Here is a 27,265-nt window from a genome sequence, read left to right as displayed (position 1 = left end):
TCTGAACACATTTCTCGTTCGGAAGCAGACCTGTAGATTCTGCTGTGTTCCGTTGTCTCAACCCGTAGCTTGGAGTTTCCCTGCACAGAGCAGGAGGGGCTCTTTCACATTTCTTCTCACAGGAACTCTTCTCACCGTACATCCATTAAACGAATCCCCTCGTCATTTCTGCCACCGCCCTGATGGCAAAGGTCACCAGAACTGAGGACCAGACAAACGGACCACCGGCTAACTCACTGCAAGCCAAAGGAAGCAAACTTTTCTTTCAAATGGAGGACAAAGCAGAAGAGGGTTCATTTGACATGCTGGTCTCTCCCCAGGGTTTCATGTTCCAGAATGGGGTGTCACCCTGAGATTCCGGTTGTGTTCCCGGGGCGGGGGTGCTGTCTGCTCCCTGGGCCTCTGTGGCCAGGCTCACTGGGCTGACTTTTCAAAGCTTTTCGTTTTTGGTGGGCTCAAGAGCTCATTTTTGCTCTCCTTTTTTCTGAGAGGTCCCCGTAACACCTAGCAGAAGGCAACACGAACGACTGGAAAAAAAGAAATATCTGTTGTCGGCGTTTGTTTGTGTTTGTTTTGTTCACTCGGACGTGGTTTTGAAAATCAGCTGCACTTTCACATAGAGGTAGAAAAAGTTAGGCAGATCCTGCACTGGAGCAAAAAAAGCTTTGAAACTCATCCCACTAGTCCTCCAGAAGACCTCGCCCTCAACCCAGCGCCTGCTAGGAGCCCCCGGCAGAGAGGCAGGAGCCCAGTCGCACCTGGAGGCACCCCCGAGCAGAAGGCTCGTCAACACGCCGCTGCTGCCTGCGTTCGGTGGGAAGTGGAGTTAGGGAAGACGAGTACAAGATTAAAAGTGCAATAAGTATTGCTTGTAAAACTATACCTGCTGGACCTCCTCTGAGTTTGCTAAACTCACACACCTAGTGATGGCTAAGACTTCCGCAGAACGCCTTCCCCTCACCTTGGACAGGTCGAGGCCTGCAGGTTTCAGCTCTGGTCGCCTGAAAGCCAGGAACCGGTAACTAAGACCAATTGATCAACAAGAGGCTCAATGAAAATCGCCAAGATTTCAGAAGCTCGTGTGACTCTTCAGGACCAGGAGCGGGGATCACCGGTCTGGTGAACTAATGTAACATGAATGGTTAAGATTCGGGATGTCTGCAGCCCTGCGTGTGGGATGTCCTTTTAACTCCAGGTGTGACCGGGCTCCAGCATGCCTTGAAGGGGCTCGAAACATTTTGAGGTGCGGTTCTTTTGTTGTAGTTCAAGTCCTCTGTCAGTAGAGTCGGTAGGTTGGGCTGGTCCAAGATGTGCTGCTGGGGCCTCTGTCTGCAGAGCAAGGCTGAGGTTTAGGGGTTGTGGCCTGGAGGGGGATGGAGGTGGCGGGGGAAGGCCTGGTATTTTCCCCTCTTTATTTTGGAAGATGTCTCTTGCTCACACCCCAGGGTGTGACTACCTTTCCCACTCCCAACTTGTGCCTGGTGACTCCACCCCTCTCGTACAGGTAGGTGCCCTATCATTGCTATTTCTCCATGAGTGACAGCTGGATTATGCGCTCTAGCTCCTCCTCTTCCTGCCGCTGCCGCTGCTCCGCCTCTTCCTGTTCGCGGGCCGAGAGCTCCATAGCCAACCGTAGCTGCTCATCGTAGCTCCTCAGCACCGGATTGGATGGAGTGCTGTGGGGGCTGGGCTGAGGGTGGGGCCTGTGCTGAGGAGTCCTGAAATAAGAGAAAGATTGAGCCAGATGATGTCTGGAAGTGAGTCTGTCAAGTTGCCTGCATGTAGCCCTAATTTATTACAGTTGCTGCTGTAACAGTTACAATCGCATAACGATATTGAAATGAGAAATATCAGTAGAGGTGTTGAACAGGGGTGAAGGGGTGTACGGGCTGTAGCCCAGACATTCTCTACTTTAGCGTAGCAGACTTGGAACTGTACACAGGCCCCTCTGTGAGTGGGCAAGAGAGGCTTTTATCCCCCTCTGTGTCTTTTTATCTTTGTAGGAATCAGCATGTGGAGAACCTTTTATTTTCTGCTTCTTGTCTCCAAGTCTCAGATTGTCTCTTTTCTGTAGGTTATTGCTTTGTGTCTATTTCTGCGGATCCAGTCAGAATATTCCGGAAAAAGTCTCCGTGAGGCATGGACATAAGAAACAGTCCTGCAGGGCTCCTGTAGGAAGACTTTATTTTACCTGGGAATGGAGTCCCAGGTAAAGTAAAGAGGGACTGCAGTCCCAATCTGTCAGACCAGTTAATAAATCTTAGTAACACAATAAAGCCACTGACTGTTAAGAAAGCTTTTGCAAATTTTGAATTAAGCACAAAACTGTGAACTTGGTGAAAATACTCCTAGTCGCCATGTTGTTGCAAACCCCTGGTCTCGTCATGTGCGAGAGCGAGCGTTTGTGCGAATTGTGATGTGAAGCGGCCCTTCCTGCTCACTAGTCCCTGTAATGACTAATGTAATGTGATGTAGAGAGAACAAGTACAGGGTGTGCAGCAGACAGTTCACTGCAGAAATATTCCCATGTGATCTGCATGCAGACTTAACAAGTAAGTAGTATTTTTTGGCAAAACCCTCTCAAAGTTGAGAGCAATATCCCTATCAGATTAAAAGACATGTATTCACAAGCCTGCTTGTTTACAGTGTAATAGGGCCGCTTCACCTCACCGGGAGTTTTGTTGCCTTGTTCTGAATCGCAGAACATGGTGCTGCACAGATCTAGAAATGTTAACAATTTTGTGATGTAAATTGGAAGTTTTACACGTTACTGTGTACATTTTATTTCTATTGTGGTTTGCAATGCACGCATCAGTGCTGATTCTTTCTGACCCCAAAATGTCAAATGAGTGCTGCAGTTCCCCTTTGAAATAAGACTCCCTGCAAAGGCCACCTGCCTGCAGTAACAGTGTGCGTGAAAAGCTCAGCACGATCAGGCAGGATGCGGAAGCACACAGGTGTGACGGGAGTGCTCTGAGCTATCTCAGGGGAGGCACAGGGGTGTGCATGCAGGTGTGGCAGCTGTGTGCGTCCTCGGCAGAGAGGGTTGGGGTGGGGCCCCTCCGGGCAGCGCTGTGTCAGAGCGCAGTGAAGGAAGAGGACAGGGCAATACTGACTGCGGACCTTTGGAGCTGACTGCCGTCACAGGACAGGGGGTGAGTGCCGGGCTTACTGTTGGTCAGCGCCTCCCAGATCGTCACCTGCGAATGGGGAGATGGGGGGGGGCAGAGGAGGAATGGGAGAACAGGCCTTGATTACAGGGCAAATTGTTCAGGACATTTTTTTAACTCAAGAGCAGCAAACCCATGCACATATTACCAAGTTCACTTTATTTCGACAGGTTAGCTTGCTCTCAATGCAGGCCCTGGACTTTCATTAGAGCCATCCCGCGGATGGCAGAGGAATCCTACTCCGTTGGGCCCCTGAGCAAGGCCCTTCACCCCAACTGCTCCAGGGGCACCGTATAAATGGCTGACCCTGCGCTCTGACCCCAAGCTTCTCTCCCTGTCTGTGTGTCTCATGGAGAACAAGCTGGGGGTCTGTGAAAAGACTATTTCCTAATGCAAGAAATTGTATATGGCCAATAATGTGATCTTATCTTATCTTGTACACTGGCTCCACATACAAGGATTGTTTGGTTTTAACACGCAAAGAACTGAGGTTCTGCAACCTTGTACTAATTAAGTAAATAATTTGTTTAACTAAGTCATTAACAGTGAAAAACCAGAACTGTTCATCTCTGCGATCCTACAGTAACATGATGTGCCTTGGCCTCCCAGCAGCCAGGGGGAGCTGTCACCTGCAGTCTCACCTGGTCATACTCGCTGCCGGCCTCCAGCAGGCTCTGCTGAATGGCGAATTGCAGCAGGTCCTCCTCCTCCTCACGCAGGTTGTCACGGTGACTGCCCAGCACAGTGTACCCGCGTGGCACCTCGAACAGACAGGCTGGAATCTCACCGCCGCGGCAGGATGCTGAGGACAGACGTGCACAGCAGTTAAATCTGAACTGTAGACGAGGTGAGCAGTGTTTGTGGCACAGCAGTGTACACCAGTCAAGTCCTAATTTCTAATTGTGGTAGTTTACCATTTAGTACGTTGGTGTAATTCAGGAGTACTGGGTCAGTAGGATTCAGGCATGTATCAGTGTGTCAAAGCGGTTCAGGAGAATTCAGGTGGTTCAGCGGTGTGCCACTGTGGTTCAGAATACTTCATTGTGGTGCATCAGTGTCAGTGTGGTTCAGGAGAGTGTCAGTGGGTCTCAGGATTGTGTCAGTGTGTTCAGGAGTGTGTCAGTGGGTCTCAGGAGAGTGTCAGTGTGTTCAGGAGTGTGTCAGTGGGTCTCAGGAGAGTGTCAGTGAGTCTCAGGAGAGTGTCAATGGGTCTCAGGATTGTGTCAGTGTGTTCAGGAGTGCGTCAGTGGGTCTCAGGAGTGTGTCAGTGGGTCTCAGGAGAGTGTCAGTGTGTTCAGGAGAGTGTCAGAGGGTCTCAGGAGTGTGTCAGTGGGTCTCAGGAGAGTGTCAGTGTGTTCAGGAGAGTGTCAGAGGGTCTCAGGAGTGTGTCAGTGGGTCTCAGGAGAGTGTCAGTGAGTCTCAGGAGAGTGTCAGTGGGTCTCAGGATTGTGTCAGTGTGTTCAGGAGTGCGTCAGTGGGTCTCAGGAGTGTGTCAGTGGGTCTCAGGAGAGTGTCAGTGTGTTCAGGAGAGTGTCAGAGGGTCTCAGGAGTGTGTCAGTGGGTCTCAGGAGAGTGTCAGTGAGTCTCAGGAGAGTGTCAGTGTGTTCAGGAGAGTGTCAGTGGGTCTCAGAAGAGTTCAGAGTGGTTCCACAGTGGCAGTGTCTAGGAGAGGTATGGTCTGCAGTGCAGTGCTCAGCATGTCTCACTGGTGGAACTGGAGCTGCTGACGCTGGAGGAGTCGCTACCCGGGGATGGGGTGTCTGTGCTGGGGCTGTCCCTGGCCCAGCCGCCCCCTTCCTCACAGCCGTTCAGGTTGCCAAAGGTGATGCGCGCATTTAGGATGTGGTAGATGGGAATCTCTGTGGAGACACAAGAGGACAGACGAGAGACGTAAGAGGGTTGAGATGTAAGACGAGTGTGTGTGAGAGTGTGTGAGTATATTTGTGTATATGTGTGTGAGAGTGTGTGTGTATGTGTGTGTGTGTGTGTGAGTGTGTGTGTGTGAGAGTGTGTGAGTATATTTGTGGATGTGTGTGAGAGTGTATATGTGTGTGTGTGTGTGTGTGTGAGAGTGTATATGTGTGTGTGTGTGTGAGAGAGTGTGTATATGTGTGTGTGTGTGAGTGTGTGTATCAGTGTGTGAGTATGTGTGTGTCAGAGAGTGTGTGCTCTGTGGCTCTGACCAATCTTGATGGGGAACCCAGGAGGCAGACGCAGGGTGATGAAGTCTCTCAGCTTGGCAAAGAGTGCGTTGCTCACAGCCATGAGGTCGATGATGGGGGCCACCTGCTCCGACAGAGAGAGGGGGTGAGACTCACACAGCCAGAGCTTTGCCTTGAACCTGGGAGGGTGGAAGACAACGGGAGGAGAGGGGAAAAGAGATTTGTTTAGCTTGCTTTGAGCCTGGGGCAGAGGGAGGAGGCAGAGTGACAGAGACAAGGAGGGAGGGGGGGCGGGGAGGCAGTTACCTCTGTGTCTTGGTGGTGAGCTCACAGGGCGAGCCGATGTCACGAGACCCAAGCTCAAAGGAGGGATTGAAGTACTCCTCTGCTGTGATGGCCGTGGGGTTGGTGTGGGAGCAGGAGGTTTGGGTCACTAGGGTCTGCAGCACAGAAGACAGGGCACTGACGCACACTGACACAGGGCACTGACGCACACTGATACAGGACACTGACACACACTGACACAGGGCACTGATGCACACTGACACAGGGCACTGATGCACACTTGCCGGGAGCACTGATGCACACTGACACAGGGCACTAGCACACACTGACACAGGGCTCTGATACACACTTGCCTGGAGCACTGATGCACACTGACACAGGGCACTGATGCACACTGACATAAGGCACTGATACACAGTGACACAGGGCACTGATACACAGTGACACAGGGCACTGATGCACACTGACACAGGGCACTGATGCACACTAACACAGAGTTCAGGGCCCACATACACACTGACATAGAGCACAGAGCACTGATGCACATTGACACAGTGAGAGCACGGAGCGCAAATACACACTGGCACAGGGCACTGATACACAGTGACACAGAGCATAGAGCACAGACATATACTGACACAGCACTGTACACACCAATGCAGAGCGCTGGCACATACTAATACAGATCTTTCAGCCACAGGCGCAGATCCTTAACAACAGAGCTACCACACCCATCACAAACTACTGAGACACTTCATCCAAAGACAAAGCACTGGCACAGAGCACCAATGCACTCACACACAAAGAGCAAAGAACGACACACTGCAGTGTATCAAACAGTGATGCACACTGAGTAGACGCTGTGAGACCACCCAACACACTGCGCAGGGCCCACTCACCCCATTGTTGGAGCCCATGTGCTGCTCTGCAATTCCCAGAAAGGACTGAAGAGGGGTCTTACTGCCTGGAGAACAAGGACATAGAGTAGGCAATGAAACACACACACACAGGAGGACTGACTGTAAGAAAGAGAGCAGTGCGGGAGAGAGGGAGGCTGAAAATGCAGTAGAAGCTTCAATTGTTTGCTTGTGCCACAAGGTGGCACTGTTGTGTAGGTGATCCTCAACTAAGAGGCTACCGGCCAGGGGTCAGGGGTCATGACCAGGTGGCCTAGGAGAAAACATTGAAATCATGGGCATAGGTCATTGAAGGTGGAGTTTTAAAATACCCTTCTAAATTTCACACGAATTAATGTCAGAAATAAGGCAGTGATAAAAAAAAGTTTTTTCTCTACGTAAGATTTGTCCTTAGTGATTTCCTGAGAAATTCGGTTCTTCTGGCATGAGGCTGCTCAGAAGCCGTGAGGAATCCTGCTCGGTCTTGTGAAGGGGCTGGGGGGGGGGGGGGTCACCCACCCCAGAGAGACAGGTGGACACACGGGCACCAGCAGAGGAAAACCCACAGGGGCAGTCAGTCCGGACGGACAGGAGTGACTCCCGACACCGGCAGAGCACACACGCACGGACAGATGGGGTGGGACGCAGGGCCAGGGGCCAGGGGCCAGGGGCCACGGATACCTCTACTCTTGCCCTTGTGCTGGTCAGCGAGGTGGTCAGTGCGGGTTCGAGTGATGAGCTCTACATTGGAGGCACCATACACCTGGAGTGAGGAAAGAGGTCATAGGGTAGGTAATGTTAATTAATTAAGATGAATATTTAATTAATTTCACTTAGATGATGAATGTTACCTAACATAGTAATGTTACTGTTATTAATTAGGTAAAACTATAAGTGAGAATTATTATATTGCTATTTGATATTGCTTTTTGAGAAAAGAAAATAACGTGCCACAAAAAGTCCTACTGTAAATATAACGGCACTTTCTGCAACAAATATTATTATTAGGCTCAAATAATTCTCATCTGAAACGTTTCCTTCCTGACAGAATTGGAAACTGCTCGCTCTCCCTCCCACAGCCGGGACTGGAATTCCACCATCACATTCCCACGCGGAATTCCTCGTTACCTTGGTCTCGTATCCATTCACTATCTCCGTCTTCTCGCTTCGCCAGCCCAGAATCCCTGTCTTGTTCCTGACGTACAGTGCGAGAGGGGAGAGTAGCTGGTTCAGTCTGTGTCACTGCTGTTCACTGGGAGACTCCCGGCTTGTGGCTGCCCCCTCTCCCTGTGTCCCTGTCCCTCCCTCTCTCTCCTGTTCCCCACTCCCCTTCTCCCTCTCTTCTTTCTCTGTGTCCCTCTCTTCTCTCTCCTATCCCACTCCTCTCTCCTCTCCCCCTCTCTCCTCTCCCTGTGTCCTTCTCCCTCTCTCTCCTATCCCCCTCACTCCCCCTCTCTCCTCGGCCCATGTCCCTCTCTCATCTCTCCTCCCCTTCTCCCTCTCTCCTCTCCCTGCGTCCCTCTCTCCTCTCTCCTCTCTCCTCTCTCCTCTCTCCTCTCCCTCCCTCTCCCCCTCGCTCCTCTCCCTGTGTCCCTCTCCCCCTCTCTCCTTTCTCCCTCACTCCCCGTCTCTCCTCGGCCTGTGTCCCTCTCCACAATCTCCCATCTCCTCTCCTTGTGTCCCTCTCTCCTCTATCCTCCCCCTCTCCCTCTCTCCTGTCCCTGTCCCTCTCCTTCCCTCTCCCTCTCTCCCCCTCTCTCCTGTCCCTCTCCCTCTCTTTCTCTCACCTCTCAAAGGAGATGTTCCTGGTGTCCAGCTGCGTGGTGACCACCGGGGCTGTCAGTCGACTGGTCACCTGCTCGTTGGTGGGCTGTAGTGCCCCCAGCAGGCTGGGGCTGTCCTGAGAGCCCACGCACAGTGTCTCTGAGAAAACCAACTGGCGGTCGTGGTCCACCTCCATCACCACGGCACTGGAGTCTGGGAGGGACAGGGAGAGAGTGATCAGCCGGAGGAGGACAGAATGACTGGCCACAGGGAGAAAGCTCACTGGCCCGAGCCACACCCACACCAGCCAGCCTCAGGACAGCACTGCTAGAATCAGCCACATCACAGCACAGATCACGCAGCAATATCTCACACACAAACACAACACAAACTGGAATGCTACAGAACCCCACGCAGACAATACACACTAGCTGAATATCTAACCTAGATAAATAACAGCAAACAGAAACAGACCCTGATGAAGTACAGGCTCAGTGACCACAGCCTGGCCATAGAAACTGGACACAGGCGGACCTGGCTGCCCAGAGAGGACAGGCTCAGTGACCACAGCCTGGCCATAGAAACTGGACACAGGCAGACCTGGACGCCCCGAGAGGACAAGCTCAGTGACCACAGCCTGGCCATAGAAACAGGCAGACCTGGCTGCCCAGAGAGGACAGGCTGTGCTCCCACTGCCAGCGGGGAGAAACCGAGACAGAGGTGCATTTCCTACTGCACTGTGACAGATATTCTGGGATTAGAGAAACATTCTTCCCTAAATTCAGAAATCTAGTCCCAGAGTTCCCACACCTGCCAGAATCACAACAGCTCCCAATCCTACTGGGAGAGGGAGGAGGGAACTCATCTGAACTGGCAGCCCAGTATGTGATCTCCTGTCACAGCCTGAGGAACAGTCAGCCTGTCTCCCAGTCATGCTCCATACGTCTATGTGTATATATTTTATGATTGTGTCTTTATTGTAAATGTCTAGATTCTTTGTTTTGTGTTAATTGTATTTGTTCTGCTTTGGCAACACTGATTGTACTCATCAGTCATGCCAATAAAGCACCTGAATTGAATTGAATTGAGAGTGATCGGCCGCAGGGAGACTGAGGTAATCGCAGGTCTAGAACAGGAATGACTGAAGAACGGGAGAGAGGTTCGGATGGAAGGAGCTCGGGGGCGAGGCAGGAGCGCAGAGAGGAGGAGGAGGAGGAGGAGGAGGAGTGGGTCTCACCTTGACCTCGGAAGATGAAGCTGCGACTACCGCGCTGCCAGGTCATGTGATCGAAGCCGAGCAGGGTGGTGTCCACCCGCAGGCTCTGCCCTCTCTTCCACACGCGGTACGTGTCGCTGGGGCAGATCCGCGACACCAGGGGCACTGGGGCAGTGGGGCAGGGAGACAGAAACAAGACACTAACACATCTGCAGGGACCTACAGAACCCCACCAGATTACAATGAGCAGCCTGTGGGAGACACAAAGCCCAGCACAAAACAGAGCAGACTCCAACACAGCAGAGTCTCGGTCTTATGCCTCATGCAGGGCCTGAAGTATATGCTCATGCAAGAGACTGATACTTATGTGGAGTGCCATGTGTCCTCTGAAAGCTAAGTGGGAGAGGTCTGCTCATTCTAGTACAGAAGGGCTCTGTAGATAAACTGAGAAAATATATTCTTAATCAGTATATACACACAGCTGTGCTGCCTTCAAGCAAACTCAGCCCTGAACAATATGACTATTCCATGAGAACTCGAGCATGCAAAGTGAATCCCAACTCCCACTACTGCTCTTTCTCCAGCCAGCGTATCAGTTACAGCAGGTGTCCAGCAGGTGTCACTGCATGCACAGGTCGGGTGAGGCCTGCTGGTCTGTCTGCCCCATATTCGGGCTCAGAGAGGACCACCACTCACCCCAGCTTGTAAACTCCCACTTCATCTCCACATAGAAATCCTGTGCCTGGGGAAGAGAGAGCACTGGTCACAGAACAGGAAAGACAGAAGACCAGAACTCAGGTTGGTGGCATAGATCGAGAGGTGGGCAGACATCAGAGGTGTAGAGGGAGCAGAGCAGTGAACCTGCTGAGGGTAGAACCTCTCGCAGAGAGACGGAGAAGTGCACTGTGACAGATACTCTGGGATTAGAGACACATTCTTCCCTAAAGTCAGAAATCTAATCCCAGTTCCCACACCTGCCAGAATCACAACAGCTCCCAATCCTACTGGGAGAGAGAGGAGGGAACTCAGTTGAACTGGCAGCCCAGTATGTGATCTCCTGTCACAGCCTGAGGAACAGTGAGCCTGTCTCCCAATAATGCTCCATATTTTTACAGTATATGTAAATATTTTAGGATATGTCTTTGTTGTAAATGTCTGTAGATTTAATTTAATTTAGTTTTGTTTTGTTTCATGTTAATTTTATTTTTATTTGCTTTGGCAACACTGATTGTACTCATCGGTCATGCCAATAAGCGACCTGGAAGTGAGTCAAATGGAGGAAAAAACAGCAGGGAGATTCTTTCCCTTCTGCTCGGCATGTTCTCTTTGTTAGCAATGCTCAGCTCCAGCCTCTGCTCACAGTTTCTCCCCTCTCGCCCCAAGCGCTGCTCCTCTCTCTGCATGTCTGTGTGCTGCTGCCCTGGCTCCCCTCGGTACCCTCAGAGGTCAGAGGTCAGAGGTCACCTGTCGCAGCTTCTCCAGCAGCAGGGGGATGCCGGCCAGCCGCTTCACGGTCCGCTGGTAGTCCCGGTAACGCAGGACCAGCCTCACCAGCTCCGGGTCGCGGGTGCTGACTGCTTCCTGCAGCACTGAGCAGGAGGGGGAGAGGTGGGAAAAGAGGGGGGGGGGTCAGTTTCCTGCTTCGAGTCACAGGCTCGCGGGCTGTCAGGGCGACACACTCACGCACAGCACCCAGCGCTCTGTGAATGGGGGCACCTGTGCTCTCAGACTCGCGGGGGGGGGGGCAGCTCCACCCCATCAGGGAAATAATGGCTCAGCCTACTTTCTAAGTACGCACTCCAATTAAGTAATTAAGATCAGCAACGGCATGAAGACCAGAGAACTTTGTGTCTGTCTCCACAGAGGTCCACAGGGAGCCAAACCTACCCCTGAGCCACCATATCTGTCTGCCCCGTATACTGTATCTGTCTGTCCCATAAACTGTATCTGTCTGTCTGCCCCGTATACTGTATCTGTCTGTCCCATAAACTGTATCTGTCTGTCTGCTCCATATACTGTATCTGTCTGTCCCATAAACTGTATCTGTCTGTCTGCCCCGTATACTGTATCTGTCTGTCTGCCCCATATACTGTATCTGTCTGTCCCATAAACTGTATCTGTCTGTCTGCTCCATATACTGTATCTGTCTGTCCCATAAACTGTATCTGTCTGTCTGCCCCGTATACTGTATCTGTCTGTCTGCCCCATATACTGTATCTGTCTGTCCCATAAACTGTATCTGTCTGTCTGCTCCATATACTGTATCTGTCTGTCCCATAAACTGTATCTGTCTGTCTGCTCCATATACTGTATCTGTCTGTCTGCCCCGTATACTGTATCTGTCTGCTCCATATACTGTATCTGTCTGTCTGCCCCGTATACTGTATCTGTCCCATAAACTGTATCTGTCTGTCTGCTCCATATACTGTATCTGTCCCATAAACTGTATCTGTCTGTCTGCTCCATATACTGTATCTGTCTGTCCCATAAACTGTATCTGTCTGTCTGCCCCGTATACTGTATCTGTCTGTCTGCCCCATATACTGTATCTGTCTGTCCCATAAACTGTATCTGTCTGTCTGCTCCATATACTGTATCTGTCTGTCCCATAAACTGTATCTGTCTGTCTGCCCCGTATACTGTATCTGTCTGTCCCATAAACTGTATCTGTCTGTCTGCTCCATATACTGTATCTGTCTGTCCCATAAACTGTATCTGTCTGTCTGCCCCGTATACTGTATCTGTCTGTCTGCCCCATATACTGTATCTGTCTGTCCCATAAACTGTATCTGTCTGTCTGCTCCATATACTGTATCTGTCTGTCCCATAAACTGTATCTGTCTGTCTGCTCCATATACTGTATCTGTCTGTCTGCCCCGTATACTGTATCTGTCTGCTCCATATACTGTATCTGTCTGTCCCATAAACTGTATCTGTCTGTCTGCCCCGTATACTGTATCTGTCCCATAAACTGTATCTGTCTGTCTGCTCCATATACTGTATCTGTCCCATAAACTGTATCTGTCTGTCTGCTCCATATACTGTATCTGTCTGTCCCATAAACTGTATCTGTCTTTCTGCTCCATATACTGTATCTGTCTGTCTGCCCCGTATACTGTATCTGTCTGCTCCATATACTGTATCTGTCTGTCTGCCCCGTATACTGTATCTGTCCCATAAACTGTATCTGTCTGTCTGCTCCATATACTGTATCTGTCCCATAAACTGTATCTGTCTGTCTGCTCCATATACTGTATCTGTCTGTCCCATAAACTGTATCTGTCTGTCTGCTCCATATACTGTATCTGTCTGTCTGCCCCGTATACTGTATCTGTCTGTCCCATAAACTGTATCTGTCTGTCTGCCCACATACTGTACCTGTCTGTCTGCCCCATATACTGTATCTGTCTGTCTGCCCCGTATACTGTATCTGTCTGTCTTCCCCGTATACCATACCTGTCTGTCTGCCCCGTATACTGTATCTGTCTGTCTTCCCCGTATACCATGCCTGTCTGTCTGCCCCGTATACTGTATCTCTCTGTCTGCCCCACATACTGTAACTGTCTGTCTTCCCCGTATACCATACCTGTCTGTCTGCCCCACATAACATATCTGTCTGTCTGCTCCGTATACTGTATCTGTCTGTCTGCCCCATATACTGTATCTGTTTGTGTGCCCCACATACTGTAACTGTCTGTCTGCCCCATATACTGTATCTGTCTGCCCCACATACTGTAACTGTCTGTCTGCCCCATATACTGTATCTGTCTGCCCCACATACTGTATCTGTCTGTCTGCCCCATATACTGTATCTGTCTGTCCCATATACTGTATCTGTCTGTCTGCCCCACATACTGTAACTGTCTGTCTGCCCCGTATACTGTATCTGTCTGTCTGCTCTGTATGCTGTACCTGTCTGTCTGCCCCGTATACTGTATCTGTCTGCCAGGACTCCAGAGGCCTGACCCTTCCCCGTCCGCGTGCTCCTACCTGTCCAGCCATTCCTGTTCTCCTTGCTGACATCGGCCCCGTGCTGCAGCAGCACCTGGGCGCTCTCCACGTGGCCCAGCGTGACGGCCAGGTGCAGGGGCGTCCGGCCGCGCGGGTCCAGCTCCTCGATGTTCACCTGAGGCCGAGAGCAGCAGGACAGGGGCGGGGGGGTTAGTGTGGCATGTCGTACTCTCAGCACAGAGGACAGGGAGCTCCGGGAGAGAGCGAGATGCAGACAAGTGCTAATTGAGCCATCACACTCTGAGAGACGCAGACGGCCGCTCTCCGGGGGCTGTGGAAGTCTGTATCAGCCGCTCCCCCTGCGATCCCCGCTCACTCCCACTCCGTCTCTCTCCCTGCTCCCCCTCCCCAAGCAGAATAATCACCAGCTTTCTGCACGAGCGTCTGCATCAGACCCTGCGTGGCACACAAGCCCAGGACCTCACCTGGGTAACTCTAGCACGATACCAGTTACATCCTTCTCCTATGCTTAACTTGCTTTTCCATGATTTCCCAAGATGGAATTGTGCTTTGCCACACCTAGCTGTGCTTTACTGTGCCTTCGCTGTGCTGCAGTCTGCTCTTTCTTTTTGGTGTGGATGTGTGGTTGTATTTGTGTGTGCTCCATTTTCTGCCTGGTGTTGTGTCTCTGGTTATGAATAATGTAGAAGATCTGATCTGAGCTGGTGAATTGTGAGCAGGGAAATGCTCAGCCTGATGGCCTGATTGGTGTCAGATCCTGTCAGAAAGCACCCTCTTTTTTCTGGTGTTCTTTAAAGGATGGAGCTGAGAAGGAATGGTGTTGGTGCTCCTGTGTCTTGGGCACTGGCTAAGATAGTCGTCACTCTCCTGACTTTTTTCCTAAGAAATCCCAGAGGGTGTGCTCACTGGCTAACAACCTGGGGGTGAGGAATTTATTTATATCTCACCCTGAGCGCCGGGAGATTCTGCTAAGTCACGCCACAGTCACATCATTACTCACTGTGCTCACTCCAGCCCGTCAGAGCACTGCACTGGCTCCCCAAGCCCATCTCTTTCAGCCAAAAAACTAAAAATAAGATTAAAAACAAGCTGTCCACTCTGCCTGTCTCCCTGGATCCCTCAGAAAGAAACCACCAACAACCTTTTATATCCGTTTAACCCTAAATGGGCACCAGGCAGCTAATCATTTTCATTTCTTGCTTCTGAAAATGTATTTTGGAGCCACCTGCTTTTACACAAACCTCTAACTGTCTGCAGGGCAAGATCTTTAAATCAACATTTGTGTCACTCTATGACACAAGCGATGATGGGTCTCCAAACATGATAATTGAATTGATTTTGACATAACACAGTCTCCAAGGCCATGGTATCACTGGGCAATGCTAAGGCACACGATACAGCTACCCAGCATCTTGAAAGATACTGATGAACTCAAACCAAGGACACAGATGGAAATGAAGAGCATCTACATTCAGGAATGAAAACAGGAACCACACCTTTGCACAAAGAGTAGTGGGTGCCTGAAACAAGCTGTTCAGTGGTTTTGTTTGCAGCAGTGGAAATGGTGTCCTGGGCCCAGACAAGAGCGCAGCTGCGTCTGACATCTCCCACCCAGCCTCCTCGTTAGGATGCAAGCGCATGCAGCCTCATTAAGCACGCCGAGTCTTGAGTTTGCGTGAAAGGGTCAGTGTTTGATCTGCGTGGACTGCGGCGTGGAAGGACCTGATTCCATGGACGCAGAAGCAGCTCAGCTGGGATGGCCTGTGGAGGGAGGGGGACTCTTCCGGTGGGGAGCGGCAGGCTGCCGTCTCGGGACAAACGCGCACTTAGCGTTTTAAAACCGCCATCTTTGCTCGAAGGAGCTTTAGTGCCTGGAATAATATTGCCAGGTAGCCACAGCTGTGAGAAACGCCTGGATGGATGAACTCCTAACAGCCAGGAGACAGGTCACATGGCCTGTCGTGTGCTTTCAGCTTCTAATGTCCTACTAAATATTAATTACACAGCAGTGAATAGTAGAACAGCAGACCACAGTGCTTGTTTTCAGATTCTCCATTTGCAAGCTATCTCCCTGCTCCCTCTGGATTTACCATGGCTGTACTATGCTTCTCAGGGGCTTGGTGTTGGCAGGGCTGGGCCAGGGCTTTTAGCGTGATCTCAGCGTGCTGTCCAGCCCAAGAGCCGCTAACTCCCCTGACCTCCGGCCGCCCAGCACCGCGCCTCGGATACACACGCTGGCTCCTGGCCTCCAGGGGGAGCTCTGAGACACTGCTGTGCTGCCAGAGCAGTGAATGACACATGCACGAGGAGGACCCCCAGGGGCCACATTCCCACGGTGAGCGCTGGTCAGCCCTCTGCTGGTCACCCGGGCCATCCCGGACACGAGAGGTGGTCACATTGTGGCGCCCCCTGGTGGGCACTGCTTTTGACCCCAGGGTCCTGGCCTGCGTCAAGGACTGACTCTGGTGGGTCACACAGCATGGCTCCCCAGACAGCACTGAGCTCCACTGCATCATGGGACCAGCTCTGAGAATTCACAGGGGTGTTACCCCAGTGTCCTGGCCAAATTTCCCCCTGACCTTTACCCATCATGGCCTCCTAATAATCCCCATCTCTGAACTGGCTTCATCACTCTGCTCTCCGCCCCACTGAGAGCTGGTGTGTGGGGAGGGTACTGGTGCATCATCCAGGTGGGGCTGCACACTGGTGGGGGTGGAGGGGATCCCCATTACCTGTAAAGCGCTTGGAGTGGAGTGTATAGAAAAGCGCTGTATAAGTATAAGGATTTGTTTTTATGGTGGGTCATAAAGAGCCCATTAACACAGGCAACTTCTGTCCGCTTTGTAAATGTAATCCATTTATGGACTGTGCAGTTTGCACAGAAAAAACTGCAGAGATGTGCAGAGAAAGTGAGGACTCTGTGCTGGCGGTGTAAATTTGCTGGGAGACCCAGTATGAGTGTCGGACAGGCAGGGTGGACACGTGTGTCCCACCGTGGGCTGGGTCTCATTCAGCAGCAGTGCAGCGCGGTCCCCCTTCCACAGGTAAACTACCCCCGTCCCCAGACAGCACAGTGCCATACAACAGGGCTGTAATTAACAAGCTCTAATTAACGCGCCCCAGCTAACGAGTTCCCAGCAGCAGAGCTGCAGTGCTATCCCCCCGGAGGTATCGGTACGTTAAAAAAAAGAGAAAAACAAAATTTGCACTCGGGGAGTGGGGGGGGAGCAGCTGAGATGGATCGCCATAGCAACGGGGGAAGAGGAGGCGGGGGGGAGGGGGCCGCTGGCAGACTCCGTGTGCGATCCTGCGGAAACGCGGAGAGGGATCTCCAGTGTCTGAGCGTGGCCTCGCTCCCCAGCACCGTCCCCAGCACTGTGAGGCTGATGGCCTGGAAGAGGCCAATCCCATCAGGCCCTGCTCTGCGGAAATCGAGAGCCGGAAGACCACCCCATGATTTTCCAAACTCCCTCTGGAGAATCCAGGAGGAACCGAGACTGGCGCATCTATGCTTGCTGGCCTGGATCTGCCCTTTCCTCTTTATCCAGAGGAGGATGAGGAGGGGCAGGCCTGGCCGATCCATGCATGTGAGAGCTGTGTGAGCCCGCGCGCGCGTGGGTGAGACAGACGGCCCCGCTGTACACTGGGAGTCTGATGGACGGTCTCCGCTGGAGAGCCCAGGGCTGTCCTGTTTCACCCACAGTAACCCTGCTGGAGCCCGTCACTCTCACGGACACGGCTGTGACTCCGTGGGCGATCCTGCTCACGCCCCACTCTAGTGCCCTGTCCCCGGCAGTCTAGTTTGGCCTGGCCAAGATCAGCTGAGTGGACTTCCAGTCCAATTCATCCCAACTGAATCCCATTCCCACTAGTCTCAACCAGTCCGATTCTGACCTGTCCCAATGCCCTAGTCCAATCTAGTTCCAACACAACACAGCCTAGTCGAGTCTGCGTACAGCCCAATCCTACTCAGCCTGGTCTCCTCCTCTGTGAGGCTCAGGAATGGACACGCTCAGCTTCTAAGGCCAGGAGCTGACCTCTGGAGCCAGGCGACTCAGACAGCGGCAGCGGTCACTTCCTCTGGGAACACACGGCACAGGGAGAGAGAGAGCGGCGTGCTCCGAGAGCAGCAGGCTGGCCACTGGGCCCGAGCGATTATCGTTTTCAAAATTGCTGACTAATTAGAGAGCGCTCCAGCTGCCAGTTTAGCTGTTTATAAATGAGCTCCGTATTGATCGCTCTCCTCCGTCGCTCAGATTTTGTTGAGATCAAGCACAATTCCCGGGATCTTCCCCTTTCCCCTCCTGCTTGTCAGCTTTGCCCAGTGCGCTCTCACCCGGATGCTCAGCTGAAAAGCCTGTGGGGGGCGCTGTGTTTGCCCCACTGGCTGCCATGATGCGGTGAGTGGTGCCCGGGCAGCCTGTGCCAGGTGGGGTGGAGTGGGCAGGGAGGGGGTGCTTGGAGGGACAGGCCTGGGGGCAAAAGGGGCAGAGAGGGAGAGAGGGAGGGGAGATCACCGGAAGACCGAAAGAAAAGGAGAACAGTCCCTCCTCCTTCCTCCCTCTCCTCTCCCTCCTCTCTCCTCCTTTCCCCCCTGCCTCGCTCCCTCGCTCCATGCCTGAGCAGGGCAGCTGCATTATTGATAGAGCCGCGGTCTGGAGCATCTGTTCCTGCAGCCTTTCTGGGCTGACTTGATTCAGACTGGCATCTACTTAAACCACCATTAATCTTTCATTTGCACTGGGGCTGCAGGGGGCATTTAGCAAAAACAACCCCCACCCCCCCCCTCCCCTCCCCTCTTCTGAGCTCTAGTAGCTGTCGCCATGCAGAAGAGCAAGCAACAGAGCAGGGGTCTCCATGGTAACCAGGATGGAGGGGTGTGTGAGTTTGCTGGGGGCAGGGGAGGAGTCTGGCTCATTTATTGATGATGTTGAGATGAGCAGACTGCTGACTGGCTCTTCCACATTAGATCGGTCAGTTTCAGTCTTCTGGATATAAATGCTTCTGCCCCATTCAAGCCCTTTCAATAACCTTACAATGAACCTCTCATCACCTGTCCTCTCTCCTGTATCTGCATGCGATTACTTAGGCCTCTCCATTGGCCACACATTCTGCTGCTTCCTATCCCTTAACCCATAACGAACAGCGCCACCCCATGGCCATCAATTGTGATTGCAGCCGTGACTATTTTCTTTCTTTTTGCTGCAGCAGTGTCTAGTGAGCTGTCAAGGGGTGACTGAAGGACTGGTCCGGGTGACATTTTGCTGTAGCATGCAAGGGGTGTTGTCTAAAGAAGGAGGCACCAGCTCAGGGCTATCTGACTCCAGGTGATCTCTGAACTGTCTAATAGCACCAATCCTTTGCTCAACTGGACAAATTCAACCCCTTTTCCCAGGGTTAAAGAAGGTATCCATTTCAATCCAAGCTTAAAGGAAAGTGACACAGACCGAACCAAAACTAAGGCACTGAATATCTTCAGTCCTGAAAAGGAAAGAAGATGGTATGGTGGCAAAGTGGTTTCTTTTGGGTGCTCTGGTTCCTCCCATAGTCCAAAAAAACATAATTAATTGGCTTCCGGGTGTGAGTGAGTGCATGTCTGTGTTTGGGTCTGTGTGTCTGTCCAGGGTGTGTCCTGCCTTGTGTCCAGTGCTTGCTGGGATGGGAAGCAGTCAGAAGACAGGTGAAAGGGGAAGATTACGGGGAGATATGAGGCAAGTATTCAAAATCCTGGAAGACTCTGTGAGAAATAGCAGTGAAAACAAGGTCCTGATGGCACAAGTGGAAATTCAGGCATTGTGCAAGTAAGGCTGAGATCAGGACAGATTTCTGGAGTCTGGAACAAGCTGCCCCACCATGTTGCTGTATCCAATACCCTGGGAGTATCAGCCAGACACGACTGGGTGAGATCTCTTACACCATCGGACATACCAGACTGGCCGAATAGCCTCTTCCTGTTGGTGAGCACTCCTGTGAGCCCTGCTCTCGGAGATGCCCGGACCTCTTGGTGTGGAGATCACGCTGAGGGAGACCGATCGAACCAGGGGCCGGCTGGAGTCTTGCGCCTGTTCTGAAGGCTGTGGCCCCTAGGGACACAGCTGTGTCCACTGGCCCTGGCTTCACCAGAGAGACACCGGGGCATCTGCCCTGCGTGCGATCGCCGGCCCTGGCGAAGGGCACTGAGAGGGCAGGGGTGGCACGGAGCCAGACAGCTGCCTGGAAGTGTGCCCAGGATCAATAATTCTTGGCTGAACCCCCCCCTCCCTCCCCCCATCAGCTTGCTTTCCTGCTTAGTAACAGTTCACAGCATTGTACCTCATTAATTCAGGACTTTCATTTTGCGATCATTAAGTTAACTTACTGTGTGTCTCCTATCGCTCTGTGTGGCACCTGAAGTGTCTCAGTGCTGCACCTACTGGAGATCTCCTGGTTCTCCAGGGCCTCCATCAAGCAGTTTCTCTGGGACCCCTCAGGGTCCAACAAGCCCAATCTGGCCCTGAGTGGACAGGTGAGATTGAGGAGCCCTTGAAGACCTGTTCGATAGTGGCCTCGAGGTTCTCCGAATCATTCTGCACATTGATTCGGAGAGATTTTAGCTGTGGGATAGGAACTGCTTGGGAAAACAATGGGACAGGAAAGATGACTGACTGATTTCGATTGATTTTTAAAACCCGAGCTGGGTGCTGTTGTTCTTTATGCAGAGTGAAACCTCCCTGTGCGCCACTCAGGCTGGATCGCTGTCGCGTTCATGAAGAAGCAGTGAGAGGAGACAGAGGGGGACTGAGTGATGCCCAGCGGTGCAGCAAGCGCCAGGGCCCCTTCCCAGAGCCCCACTGCAGCCCTGAGTGGAGCGCTTGGTCCCTAACCTCGATCCGGCTCCTTCTCCCTTCTGCGCTCTGCTGAAGTGGGATTCAGTACAGTCTGCCCTCTGGGGTGCACACTCACTCACTCATGAACTCACACTCATTCACTCATGAACTCACACTCATGAACCCACACTCACTCATGAACTCACACTCATTCACTCATGAACTCACACTCATTCACTCATGAACCCACACACACTCACACTCATTCACTCATGAACCCACACTCATGAACCCACACACACTCACACTCATTCACTCATGAACTCACACTCATGAACCCACACTCACTCATGAACTCACACTCATTCACTCATGAACTCACACTCATTCACTCATGAACCCACACACACTCACACTCACACTCACTCACTCATGAACTCACACTCATTCACACTTGAACCCACAGTCACTCATGAACTCACACTCACTCACACACGAACCCATACTCACTCACTCACGAACTCACACTCACTCACACACGAACCCACACTCTCTCACACAAACCCACGCTCAACACACGAAGCCACACTCACCAACCCACAGTCACTCACACACAAAGCCACACTCACTCACTCACAATCCCACACTCACACACACAATTCCATACTCACACACCCATAAAACTCTATGGTCTCTCTGCTTAGAATACGTTTCCCTTCGCAAATTTTGTTCTGACTTCTCTCTGACAAGACTGATCTTACTGCAGTGGAGTCTTCAAAGGGCCGATGCGTTCAACAGACAGGAACTGCCCTATCGCCCCATGCGTCGCTCTGCTGTTCCGAGCGAGTGGACTCCTGTAGCCTTGCCATTTTCCTATCTCAGCCGTCTAAATTACCTTTCTAATTGCGTTTCCTGCTTGTCTTGTGTTCTGCAATTCTGGCCACGCTCTGGCAGAGACAGAACTGGCCGAACAGAAAGAGAAAAGCAGTCACATAAACAATATCCTATTCATACACCGAGCCCGAGCAGGCAGCATGCCCAGGTGGCCTGGGTCCGAGTTCCTTTCTTTACTTTCTATAGTTGATTTAGTTATATTAATAATATCAATGGCTTCCACTTACACAGTGCTTTTCATTCCAAAGCACCTTATCTATAGGTAGGGACCAACTTCATCTGCAGTCCAGTCTGGATTCACCAATTGAATTAAGATCTTTATAGAGGCCAGACTTTAGAGGCCCAGAGTGGACTCTAGGCAGGCCACTGGGGTCAGAACCCCTCCTCTGTGAACAGAACCCTGGGACCCCTATCATCTGAAAGACAGCACTTCCTCTAGCACAGGGATCCTGGTCACCATAATGCAGCGCTGGTTTGGAAATTCCTGTCTAGAGCGATGAGCGTTCCCGATTCCATTCCAGTACTGACCGGACCGAGCCTGACGTCTGAAATCTGACCAGATCTTCTGTAAGGTTTAGTCACACATGTCCCAGACATACAATCAGTAGAGGCAAAGTCACCCTTAGCAGATGTTACTGTAGTAACAGCAGTGCAAGGTGAAGCACAAGGGCTATAGGAAAACATGATGCACACCATGGGAACCCACAGCGCAGCACGGTCAGGATGTTGTCTAAGCGAGGCAAAACCTCAGGGAAAATGGCAAAAATAGAGTCAGAATTTTCCGAACGGCTGGAAGGGCGAACTACGGTGAGAACCAAGTTCTGTGGGCGCACTGATTGGCCCCGGCCCACACGAGCTGCCCTGGGGAGGCGAGCTGGCTGGGGTCTGGGAGCTCTGGGAGCGCGGCGGGGCACAGGGGCACAGGGGCGTGGCTCTGCTCTGCTGTCAGCGAGAGGGGGGTGAGGTCAGGCCTGTCTCATGCCTGCCAGCCCACTGTGCTGACAGTCCCTGACGGCTCCACCGGTGTCTCGCAGACACACCCTACCGCTTGCTGGATTTTTAAACTCTGTTCTACATCACCTGCATCAGTATGTATTTTCATACTCAGTACAGATTTGCTGTGTGGGTTGGTGGTCTTCTTTCCCTGTCGTTGCTTAAATTGATCAACTTGACCAATGTAGACTGTGTAGCCAATGTTCTGAGAACAGTCATTTCTTTCCCAGTGGTCCACACTGCTTCATTCCCTCTCTCCCAGTGCCTCAGCCCTAATCAGTAACCCACAAGACCTCTCTCCCAGTGCCTCAGCCCTAACCACTCGCCCACACTGCCTCTCTCCCAGTGCCTCAGCTCTAACCACGAGCCCACACTGCCTCTCTCCCAGTGCCTCAGCTCTAACCACGAGCCCACACTGCCTCTCTCCCAGTGCCTCAGCTCTAACCACTAGCCCACACTGCCTCTCTCCCAGTGCCTCAGCTCCAAACATGAAAGCCATCAAAGATGAGTATTTATAGCCCATCACAGATCACACCAGTTTCACACCTGCTGTTGTTTTTGTCTAATAAGAAAGTAGTAAACTGTCACTGACACCTTTCTGGACATAACTCAGAGTCCCTGTGTGCAGTTTAAAAGCAGGGGGCTAACTGTTTCCCCTTGAGCCCTAGACACCCGTGTCCTGTGAAACAGCCAGTTGTGGGAGAAAAGCCTTTCACTCTTGTGAGACTCCAGGCTGTTTCTTTCTGCTGGGTCTTTAATGTGCTGTGCTGTACTCATTGCTTTCTCTACTATAAGGAACTATGTATTCCAAGGGAAAGCAATGTATCGGAGGAAGCAAACAGCTGTTGCACAGTGCTGTGAAGGCCATTGGTGCTTTGAAGCCTTGCACACCTGGTGCGCAGTTTAAAGCCTTCCCCCCACATGTCTGGATGTGCATTTGGAAACTGCTAACTGGCGCAGAGAGCCCAGCTTCCTGAGAGCAAGTGGTACACGAGGCCAACACAGCCTTAAAGAAAGCAGGCAAACTTTTCTACTAAGCTTTTTTTTTCAATTCTGTGGCCAGAGGGGCCCCATCATAATTCTCACATTGCATCTCAGTAAAAGCTTTCTGCAACACCCTTTCATCCCCAGTGACACTCGGCACCGCAGTCAGCGCTGCTGTTCAAAATGACTGTAAAGCCATCAGAGAGCAGGGGGAGAGGGAGTGGGGGAGAGAGAGAGTAGACACGGAGACAGAGATGCACTTTCGGCTGCACGGGGAGAGATGCTCAGGGATTAGACAAACATTCTGCCCTAAAATTAATCTGATCCCAGAATTCCCGCACCTGCCAGAATCACAACAGCTTCCATTCCTACTGGGAGAGGGGAGAAGGAGCTCGGATGAGCTGCAGCCCAGTATGCGAGCTCCTGTCTCATCTGTACGTCCTATGTTGTGTGTGTCTTGTAAATGTCGGTAGAAGCTGTCCTGATGGTATATGCCTTGACAACACTGCCATTTGCCGGTCATGCCAATAAAGATGTTTGGATTTGAAAGAACTGAATTTGAGCGAAGGTGTGAGTAAGGGAGTGGAGCCTGCAGAGTAAGGCTAGAAACCCCAGAGAGAGGGAGGGAGAGAGGGAGGGAGAGAGGAAGAGAGGGAGATAAAGATTGAGAGAGAGTGAGGGAGGGAGGGAGGGAGGGAGAGAGGAAGAGAGGGAGATAAAGATTGAGAGAGAGTTAGGGAGGGAGGGAGACAGGGAGAGAGGGAGAGAAGGATTGAGAGAGAGAGGGAGAGAAGGACTGAGGGAGAGAGAGGGAGAGAAAGTGGGCAAGTGAAAGAGATGAGATTGACTCAGTCCTACAGGAGATGCTCTGATAATGGAGATTTATCTGAACAAAGTTGAGCCCTATGGTCCAGACGTCCCCATGCCCAGCCTGGCCGGCTGTGGCCGGGATCCCCAGCCGGTGGCACGCGATGGACCCGGGCTCCAGCAGGTGTGTGGGGGCCCAACTCACTTCAGTTTCTCGCACAGCAACACCCCCTGTCAGTGGCAAATGGCAGATTGCCTAACATATCTGTATTTCCCAGGAGAGCAGGCACTGGCGGGCACTGTCCTCAACCCTCCCACTCTGACCCTAGATCTGCAGCAGGGTGGCCGCCTGATTGACACCCACTGGTTCTGCACCGCCAGGCGGGAGGCTGTGATTGGCTGTAATGAGCACCCATCAGAAGCGGCACCGCCTACACTGCGAGTTCCCAGGCGCCAGGCAGGGCCCAGGGCCGGCTCAAGACCCAGGGGAGCCTGGCCACGGCTTCGGTGACCCAGCCTGGACTCGAACCTGAGACGTCCACACCGCAGTCTCGGACTGAGGGCCCCCACTGGCCGGGCCTCCCAGGAGCCCAGCCAGCTTCTGGTGTCAGTCCTGCAAGAGTGCTCTGGGACAGCGGCGTGTTAAAGGGCGGTGGCACTGTGGCTCAGGATCTGTGCCTGTGGCTGGGAGGTTGCTGGTTTGAATCCTGTGGCTGGCAGAGGAATCCTACTCTGTTGGGCCCCTGAGCAAGGCCCTTAACCCCAACTGCTCTAGGGGGGCCGTATAAATGGCTGACCCTGTGCTCTGACCCCCAGCTTCTCTCCCTGTCTGTGTGTCTCATGGAGAGCAAGCTGGGGTCTGTGAAAAGACAAATTCCTAATATGAGAAAATTGTGTATGGCCAAGAAAGTGATCTGATTTTAAATAAAAACCGTCCTTTACTGTTTTGTACTTAGCTGAGCTTAAAGCTCTGTGCACAGTCACCGTCGCCTGAGGACCTCTCGATGCGCTGTGGAAATATAGCGTGTCCCCGCCCAGCGCAGGATGCCCAGGTGCGCTTCTTGAGCTCTTCTGCTGCTGGTGCTCAACGGATTCCTCCTCCACAATCTCAGTGAATCGTTTTGCTCACGGTGGCACGTGTAGTGCTTTTTCAAGGTCTTTTGAAGTCGGGGAATTAAAAGCCGCAGCTCGTTGGGGGTATGTGGCTGATGCGTGGGGAGTGTACTGGCGCACTATGGCTGCCGTCGCATCATCCAGGTGGGGCTGCACACTGGTGGAGGTGGAGGGGATCCCCATTACCTGAAGTTACATTGAGTGGAGTGTCCAGAAAAGCGCTATATAAGTGCAAGCAATTATTATTATTAATAAGGGCTGGGGCAGAAACTGGGACTGTGTCTGACAGGCCTGGACTACGGCGGGTGTCCGCACCAGGTGCTCCCCAGCTCACGGGACACACGGTGCTGTACAGACAGGTCTTCCCCCTCCCCTCCTCCCTGCCCACAGCCCTGCTCTCTGACCGCACCACCACTGCCCCCTGCCTGCTGTCCAGTCCGGCAAGGAAGACGATCCAGAGGAAGACAGAAAAGTCAGGAAGTCAAGGATGCCGACAAGGGGTACCTACGGGACGTGATCTGTGATGTTCCCGCTGGGAAACACAAGACATCTTCCCCTGCGCCATCACGCTGCGAGCGATCGTGACGGCCAGATACAGCTCGGACCGCAGGACCAGGAGCAGGTCTGCGGCTCTCCCCCACAATCGTCACCCCGACCCCAGGCCAGGCGTCAGAAAACACACACACCCCTCCGACCGCACGGTCTACCCCCTGCCATGCCATCGCGTCGACTTAGCTCATCCGTCTGTGTCTGGCAAAAAAGCTGGGCGACTTCCTGCATCTAAAAACGCTGTCGGCGCTGATCAGGCGCTGAAACTGCTCTATTGCTCCTCTCGCGCATTTGGAAAGCGCTGTGTGTAGTCATCCGTCCTGTGCCCAGCCTATAGCCTGCACCATGCAGAGAATCTCTTATGTAAGCCGTTTCAGAACCAGGGACGAGGGAAGATTCTCAGCGCCTTTCCTGGTCGCGTTACAAAGCCTGTCTGTCATTCCAGCCCTGTGTCTTTGGCCCCGCAGTCTGTGCATTATCCCCAACGCCGAGATGTCAGGCTTCAGTTGTGTTTTTTTTTGTGTTATGCTAAGTACTACATTACATTTAGTTAAATAAATGAGGTGCACGTTTCTTCCAGTGAGCTGTACTGCAATGTATATAATCAGACTTCACTCCGTGCACAGAAGCAGGCACAGACACTCTCACTACCCAGATGAAATGACCAAACCCACCTGCCACAGCCCCAGCCTGTCACACGGCTCGTGCCGCGAGGTGCCGGCTCGCCCGTTCACGCGCTGCCCGTCGCCCACCTGCCGGGCTGCACCGCGCTGCCTCGCGCCGCTCGGCCCCGCTTCGCCCGCGCGCTTAACCCGCTGAAACCCGCAGGACCGTCACCAACTTCTCTCGGACCCGCGCCCGCGGAGAAGGAACGCAGCGACGGGCGGTGCAGCCCTTGTGTTTTTCCGGGGTTGCGAGCGCGGGGGCTCTCGATGCAATTCGAAGCCGTTACCGGTCTGCCGGCCCCCCGCCTCAGAGCCCCGAGCCCCGCTCGGACAGCCTTGGCGACGCTCGTTTCTGCACCGGCGATAGTGACAGGATACCCCAGCCGGCAAGCGACATCGTGTCTGCTGCCGTGCCACCCCTCTCGGTGAAACGCCAGACGATGCCGCTCTATCAGACAAGACTCCCTCGATCCCGAAATCGTTGGCCACCGCTTTTCGCGCTGTCTTCCCCGGAGCCGGGGCGGCCCCCCGGCTACACCGCCCCAGCCCCGCGGACTGGGGCGCCGAGCTGCGCCTTACCTGCTCCTCCGCGGTCAGCTCCTTCTCCAGCTGGCGATGCCGGTTGTACCACACCAAGGTGTGCAGAGGGTATTTACTTTTCTCCGGAGTTCTCCTTGTGGAAATCATCCTCTGTGCATAGTTCGCTATTCTCTCTCTTCCCCCGGTTGTTCTATTCTCAGGATCGCCGGAGCCGGAATAGCGGCTGGTTATAGGAGCATGATACAGAGAGCGGAATAAATAAAGGAAGCAATTAACGGGTGGGAAATACGGGGCTTTCGAATAGCAATCTACAAATAAAAAATAAATACATTCATACGTGACCGACTCGCCTTTCTTGGATTTTCCGATGATTCTACCTTCCTCGCCCCCTCCCTGTCTGTACCCTCTCTCTCTCTCTCCCTCCCTCCCTCTCTCTCCGTCTCTCGCTC

General features: G+C 52.6%; 1 protein-coding gene across 1 annotated transcript; it reads right to left on the bottom strand.

The window, feature by feature from the left end:
* Positions 1-1,473: 1,473 nt before the first annotated feature.
* Positions 1,474-27,265, bottom strand: ankrd13b (ankyrin repeat domain 13B). The gene is made up of 15 exons (XM_088906690.1): positions 26,856-27,265; positions 13,484-13,619; positions 10,958-11,082; positions 10,190-10,235; positions 9,515-9,658; positions 8,301-8,490; positions 7,642-7,708; positions 7,195-7,276; positions 6,517-6,581; positions 5,639-5,772; positions 5,354-5,511; positions 4,868-5,029; positions 3,812-3,972; positions 3,124-3,200; positions 1,474-1,718 (listed from the first exon to the last, which is right to left on the bottom strand). The coding sequence occupies exons 1-15, from the start codon at positions 26,961-26,963 to the stop codon at positions 1,523-1,525; spliced, it is 1,851 nt and encodes a 616-aa protein (XP_088762816.1). The 5' UTR covers positions 26,964-27,265; the 3' UTR covers positions 1,474-1,522.

This window comes from Atractosteus spatula, chromosome 27 (genome assembly GCF_055471065.1).
Source record: "Atractosteus spatula isolate fAtrSpa1 chromosome 27, fAtrSpa1.hap1, whole genome shotgun sequence".
Lineage (NCBI taxonomy): Eukaryota > Metazoa > Chordata > Actinopteri > Semionotiformes > Lepisosteidae > Atractosteus > Atractosteus spatula.
This window is presented reverse-complemented; position numbering and strand designations above follow the sequence as displayed.